The sequence below is a fragment of the Thalassophryne amazonica genome, chromosome 12 (genome assembly GCF_902500255.1).
Source record: "Thalassophryne amazonica chromosome 12, fThaAma1.1, whole genome shotgun sequence".
In the NCBI taxonomy this organism is placed as follows: Eukaryota; Metazoa; Chordata; class Actinopteri; order Batrachoidiformes; family Batrachoididae; genus Thalassophryne; species Thalassophryne amazonica.
This window is the reverse complement of record NC_047114.1, coordinates 62,212,198-62,219,498: the sequence shown is the minus strand read 5'-3', so window position 1 is coordinate 62,219,498 and position 7,301 is coordinate 62,212,198. Positions and strand designations below refer to the sequence as shown.

Sequence of the window (7,301 nt, the reverse complement as noted above, 5' to 3'; positions counted from 1 at the left end):
GTTGCATCAGGGTATAAAACTTGTGCCAAATCAACATGCAGATCCACTTTGGATCTGTTGTGGTGACCCCGAGTGAAAACAAGGGAACAGCCGAAGGGACTTGCTATGTAAACTGCAATGTAAGAGGATATCCTGCTACAGAAACTGTAGATCCTCAAACCAATTGTTGAACATTTCAAGTGAGATTATTCCATCTTGAGAAAACCTGGCCATAGCAAACAGTGATTTGAACTGCACCTTGACCTTGAACCAGTGATTCATGCTGCACTGAGGCAGTGTTGCACACAAATCAGGTCAAAACAATTATATCACACAAGGATGGACACAGCACCAAAAATGCTTCCCATGCGCCATCAGTGCACATGGTGCTAATAAATTAATTTTGTATTGAAATTTATGCATTTATAACACACTGATGTGGTCAAACTTTGCATATATTTTTAGATGCTTTAAAAGGAAAATCTTCATATTCTGCGGAGTACCACGATTACATTTTGAAGGATGAACGAGTTTTTTCCTCCCCAGGGGAAATGGATGGGATGGATTCTTTCAAAACTGTTCCAGTCATCACAAGTAGGTGCAGCCCATATCAAAAGAAGGATCATCTACAGATGTATATGAACTAAGCATACAGCTTTGAAGAAAATGGATTTTCAAGCTTTTTCTCCAAAAACATAATACAAGCACAAAAATGAACTCTGCACCAGGTACTACAAACACTGAGTGTATATACCATCATTCTTGTCCAAGCTTTATTTTTCAGTTTTAAATAGCAGAAAAAGTAGAGAGAAGAAAAATGTGATCATCCGTACAGTGAAATGCGCATATCAGTAATTGCTGAACCAACTTAAAGAGTACAACAGTTGCTCATTTTAATTTAATCATATGTAATTAATGATCCTGAGAAATTCAGCATTAAGTCCAATTGGAGTAAACGAAACAATCAATATGCTGATGCAAAATACACACAAAGGGACACACATACTCGTACACTCTAAAAATGATGTCAAAACCTGTCCACTCTCCACTAGCACAAAAAAATAGCAACAAAAACTAAAACACCACCTCCTTTTGTTTTTCCACTTTCAGGGATGAAAACCGAGTCATACTGCAAAAAGAGTTTTCTGAAATACTTTTTCTAGCTTTTGCCAGTCTATCGCATCACAATCACTATCAGCCAAAGATTTCAGGCATTTATGCTCATCAAAACAAAGTGACTAAAATAAAATGTGGAAAAGCGTAAACAGCAAACAGACAACACGATAAAGACTACTGTCACAAAATGTTTCGGGCTTTCTTTTACACTGTGTTACATCTTTGGCTCCATCAGGTGTCTCGGAGAAAGAACCTGAGGAGAAATACAATTCTGATCAGTAATTAGTTCTGCCCCCTGAAAAACTTTGTATCTGAGCTACTTCACATAATAGAACCCCATACTTAAAATGACAGATAAACACAGCCAACAGTAACCAGAACACAGCAAAGATCAAATTCCTATTACCAGAAGTCTTCTTATAATGCTCTGACCCACTCCAGATAGGGAATTCTTAATGACCTCCACAGTCAAGTCTGTAGTTATCACAGAAGTGGACATGGGTCAAGATGTCGGTGAAGTCCACCGCAAAGAGACAAAAAGCTTCTGAGATGCTCTGGCATGCACAAGAACTTTAAAAACTTTGTCCCTTCACAACTGAGGTCTGTTCCCATCGAAGCAAGAACTAGAAATTATTCAGCACATCAGTGTTGGCAGTTAAGTGAAGTCCACATTCTTCTGTCAGTCACAGAGACAGACAACTGCTGACTAATGGCTGTGCAAAATTAGGGAAATAAAGATATGAAAGACAGAGACTGAAGAAAATGTGTAAGAGTTTGCACCAGTGCAAATGAGCTGTTGTTGACAGTGGTATTAACCCCCCACTAGCAAATGTAGGGGGTGCATCCTCAGAATACGACTGGGTTTGTGTCAAGATAAGGTTTCATGTGATAATAATGAAAGCAGCTTGCAAAACTGAAGAAACTGGTGATCTATTTATTTATTTTGTGCTGGTGCAAGTCTTAACATGTCAGACGCGCCCTCAGAGCGGTGCATTGTTTTCAGCCACTGAAATGAATTCAGAGAAATGAATTCAAATATCTGTTTTCATTGGTTTAACGTGGGAGGCCTCAAATCTTTCTTGGTTTTAGACCTAGAATTTCTTGCAACCCTAAAGACAATGGGCAACATGTTTCAGCAAATATAAGTGTGCTGTCAAGATGCACGTCACGACTCTTCATTGCCCGAGTCATCTTCATCATAGCAACAGTCGCCGTCCCCGCCCTCCAGGTCCTCATCGTCATAGTAATAGTCATAGAAGAGGTCTGAGCCTTCATCGGGAGCTGGGGCACGTGTGCGGACGCAGTACTCAGCCAGCGTGGTGGGAACCTTTACGCCATCACGTTCAGCCTCTGCCTTGGTGGCCAAAACCTGTTTCCTGAAGGAGATGTGAAATTATTTAGTCAGTCACTTAAAATTGTCCCTCTCTCAAACACATACATTTGGGCAAATGAACATGCAAGAATTTACCCCCTGATTAATTGACCTCAGTTTGTAGATAGGTCTCCTGCTGTTGTGTCTCTTTACCTGATGATTTCTACATATTCCCGGTCCTTGCCTTTGCTGTCTCTCCATTTACGGTACATGACAGAAGCATCCACATTGGCAGGTGAGAAAGTGTTTGGTTCGTTCAGCAGTGAGATTACACTCAGCAAAATGGTCCTGGAGGGTGAGTATATATGACAAATTACACACTGTCAAAATTATTCTATGAAAGACTCCAACTTGGCTATTCTCATTATAATGAAAGACCATCAATTCTAATAGTGATAATATACTTTCAAAATTAAAATGGCTTTCAAAGATTTAGACAAATGTATTTAAACACAACATTAGTTGTCATCATATCCTGAAATAAATAACTAATAGATTGTGGATATTGATAAATGGCACCTTCAACATCTGTGGCATGTCCACTCATGAGAGACAGAATCATGGACACAAGTCCAACTTTGATGCATGGCATAGTTTCACAACAAATAAACAAGGGATATGCTGATGCTCCAACAGTGTCTTTAATTAGAAGATAATTGTCCCTAGTGTTATTGCGAGCACAGGATGTAGAAGAGAGAAGTCAGTGGCTTAGACGTGTATTAAAATAAACCAAGGTGATAAAAGTAAAATCGGAGTGAAAGTTCATGGGCCAGGCAAGTTTTTGGTACCACTTAAGGTACCCAAACAACTATAATCCAACCTCAAAACACAATGGCCTGTACAAAATAATTTTGGTCCATAGGAAAATGTGGTATTGGATCACTCCAAACTCCCCCAAAAACAAAGAGTTGGGTGTGGCGTTCTTCGCACACCGATTCTTTCAGGAAGCGCCACTTTTCAAAGCAGGCCTTCCTCCCAACCAAACACAATTTCCTAAATGATTGCTTTAATATGTTTTCTAATTTTCATTTTGTAATGTTTTATGTTTGACTGTGTCTAAAATGATTTGCATGGCTGTTTTGCCCAGAACACTCTTGGAAGATCTTTTTTGTTTTGTTTTTTTATTTCTATGAGTCTTTTACTCCTAATTAAATAGCAGACAAATAAACTAAACTGCTTTTTTCCATTGAGTGTCAGCATAGTGTGTTGCTGTACCATTTGATTAATATGGGTGTCGGGAACACTTAACAGTAGCCAGAATATATATATATATATATATATGTGTGTATATGTGTATTTTACGCTAACAAGGGTGGCAATCACAATATCTTGAATGTCACTGTGACCTTGAAATTGACCCCAAGTTCACCGCAATTAACAGGTGTCAGGGGATCACCCAAGTACACACTTATGCTAAATATGAATGAAATTGATCAACTGGCGCTTGAGATATCGCGTGAACAAATGAAAATGAACCGACAGACAAGCTAATCGCTATATCCCCCTGTATTTCATACTGGGGAATAACAAGACCGGTAAACAAAGCAAAAAGAGATAATCTTTTAATGTCATTCACACAGATATAGATAAGAACAGTTTCTTCCCCTCTGCCGTTAGACTCATGAACTCCTCATAACTCAGTCACCTTAAGCTTAACTCTGTCACTTTATCATTTTATCACGGGTCACTTTAGAAAGTGTACTTTGGTTTTTAATTGCACTCCTCCCACTGCACTGTTTTTTCTGTTGCACACAGCCTTTCATATTTCTTTTTTTTATCTTATATTTTATCTTATTTTGACACATGTTATATTTTATCTTAGCATTTTATCTCTTCTTAATGTTGCACCATTGTACTGAAGCAAATTCCTAGTCTGTGAATCCTGTTCACTGGCAATGGCAATAAACTTCTTCTGATTCTGAGATATAAAACATGCATCTCATTTCCATTTTGTAACAGGTGTACGTGAGCTCATTCATTATTGAAATGAAAGATTTAGTGACAGAGTAATGTCAACTTTTGCAGTCACCAACCAAAAATGCAGTCATAAATGCCAACTCTGTCAAGCTAGTAACTTTATCAGAAAGCTGCCACTCATCTCTATGGTAACGTTTTTGAAGCTGAAGTCTGTGTTACTGTGTTAGTGGACTGTACTGCGTTGTCACGTTTCTAAAAATTTTGCTCCATACATGTAACGGTGGTGGACAAATGTTAGAAATACCTTTAAATATACGTAAAACCAGTACAACACCGCTGCAAAATAACCAGCCCAACACAACCAAACAGCATTCTTAAACTTCTGATGTACCCTGTTCTCCCATCAGAGGGCCCAAGGCTCTCTATGCAAAATTCTGACTGAAGAATTTACATACTAGCCATGCACGAGCATGGCCAATATCATGTACATCGGAATGCCAATTTCAATAAAATGCCTAATTTCATCACAAATAAAAACTATATCACAAATAACTCACCTGATTTTGTCCATTTTTCATTCATTAAATGCATTTCATGTAATTTTACTGAATTTCTGGTGGGCTTAAGTTTAACCAACTTTCTTCAAAAAAGGGGGTGGCCTGGTGCTTGGCCCTGAGCCCTGTCTTACTCACTCATCTTCAACTGCTTACTCCAATTAAGGGTCACAGGGGGCTGGAGCTATCCCAGCAGTCATAAGGTGTGAGGCAAGGTACAACATGAACAAGACGCCAGTCTGTCGCAGGGCCACATATAGACAAGCAAACACATTCACACCCGCACGCACCCCTACAGACAATTTTAAAGTTACCAGTCCACCTAACCTGCATGCCGTTGGAAGTGGGAGGAAGGGAACCCATGCAGGCATGGGAAGAACATGCAAACTCCACACTCAGGCCACAGGTTGGAATCAATCTCATGACCTTCTTGCTGTGAGGCAACAATGCTAACCACTACACCATCATGCTGCCACTAAATTTTGTCTGTGAAGGAATATTATCAATGTTCACTTGTGGTGGGTTTTTTTTCTGTAGTGATGGGATATCTTGATATGGACTGCTAAGCAAATTATTTTGTGGTGCTGTGACAAATCCACAATAAAACACTACGATTACATTTGTTAGGTATTTCTTTTCTTCTTCTTATTTAAAACACTCAGTACAAGTACAGTTTCTGCAATTTCACTGAACAAGATAGCAAAATGCTGCCCAAAACCAGATCATGACATACATCATGCTAGACACAAAACGTGGATTAAGTGTTGGCCCTCAGTGCCATCTGGAGATGCTTGATTGATGGCAAATAGCAGATGATATAAGTATGAATCAACCGAAATGAAGGAGTGCTCAGAGGTAGCGAGAGGAGGATGTATGAAGGACAGGAAGTAAAAGTAAACTTACCGAACATTTTGAGTGGGATTCCATCTCTCTGAAGGCAGCTCTCCACTCTGAGGGTCATCTACTGGAGGGTGCAAAATAGATATGCAGACATCTCCATTCTAAGACAAAAAAACAAACAAACAAAAAACAGAATGCACTCAATTTAGGCAAATGTTCATGTCTGATGGAGTTTGTGAACCGGGGCAGTCTTTTTTTTCCCCATTAAACTCTCAAATGTGACTGTCATTTCTGGAAGGGCACTGCACACTTACAGGGTTCCATGGCTTGTGTGTGCCACGACACCCCTAATAATGTGTGTGTGTGTATATATATATAGATATATATTGCACAACTTATACTATAGGATCAGGAAATAAAGGCTTCAACGCTTTACCTCATAAATGTTGGGGTGCCACATCTTTGTGAGAAATCTGAAGGCAGGTGGGGAATATGGGTAGTCTATGGGGAACTTGATCCGAGCCTAGGACAAAAATCAGGTCAGAATGCGCTGACATTACTTACAGGTTTGTCTGTCACTGATTTCACATCCTCCGCTTACCTTAAAATATCCCCCTTCATAATGAGTGTTTGGGGGTCCGAAGATAGCTACTTCCCAGTTGTACAAATCTGCCTCATCCACCAGTGTAATCTTAAATCCTTCAACAGGCTCCTCTTGAAGGCTCTTCATTTCCAACATGAGTGCTTTCTGAGAACTGGCTACATGTGTGGGGTCGTGCTGCGCCATAATGAACTTGATAAATGTTTTCTCCAACACCGCAGTTAACCTCGCTGCCTGAAGAACAATTCGTGTTTTCGATGCTCGTAGACAAAAAACAAAAACAACAACAAAAAAAAAAACAGGCCAAATCAGCCAAGCTACGTACAAATCAAACCAAGACTGGCACGAGTCGACCAATTATTTACCAACGCCAGTACTCAGAAGGGGTGATCTAATAAAATTCATTGTGGCAGAGCAGGTCTGAGAGGTTTAGATGTTAGCCGTGGTCAGAAAGCTGCGGATACAAGACGTAAATCTACTGGAAGCTGCTGCTAATATTAGCTAGCTATCGCCTGAAGCCGTTTGTGCACGAAACCGTAACTCATTTGTTTAAGTCCCTGTTGCTCACCCTCTAGAACGAGATTATAAAAAGAAAGCAAATACAGAACGAAGCGTTACCAAAACAAACCGTGATATCGGCTGAGAAGAGAAGAAATATTACTAAAAGCAGCCCCCTTCTCTCAAAACTGAGAATAACGCCTAGTGGTTTGTGGGATTTGTAGTCCTATTTTTATACATTAAACGCTGCTTGTTTCCTTACAGCAGCAAAATAATCACATAAGGCATACTATACACAAATTTGTCATTCTATTAAATAATTTCAATGAAATTAATCGATGTGCGGCTGGTATGTTTGAATTTTTTCCCCCAAAAGTAGATTTAAAACTGCAACTACTTGGAATCTAACCTCAAGAAAACGCGA

The 7,301-nt window shown here is 39.5% G+C and overlaps 1 protein-coding gene across 1 annotated transcript; it reads right to left on the bottom strand.

Moving 5' to 3' along the window:
* Positions 1-730: 730 nt before the first annotated feature.
* On the bottom strand, positions 731-7,220 carry cdc34b (cell division cycle 34 homolog (S. cerevisiae) b). The gene is made up of 5 exons (XM_034184157.1): positions 6,380-7,220; positions 6,215-6,301; positions 5,842-5,939; positions 2,621-2,755; positions 731-2,471 (listed from the first exon to the last, which is right to left on the bottom strand). The coding sequence occupies exons 1-5, from the start codon at positions 6,563-6,565 to the stop codon at positions 2,261-2,263; spliced, it is 717 nt and encodes a 238-aa protein (XP_034040048.1). The 5' UTR covers positions 6,566-7,220; the 3' UTR covers positions 731-2,260.
* Between the last annotated feature and the right edge of the window lie 81 nt (positions 7,221-7,301).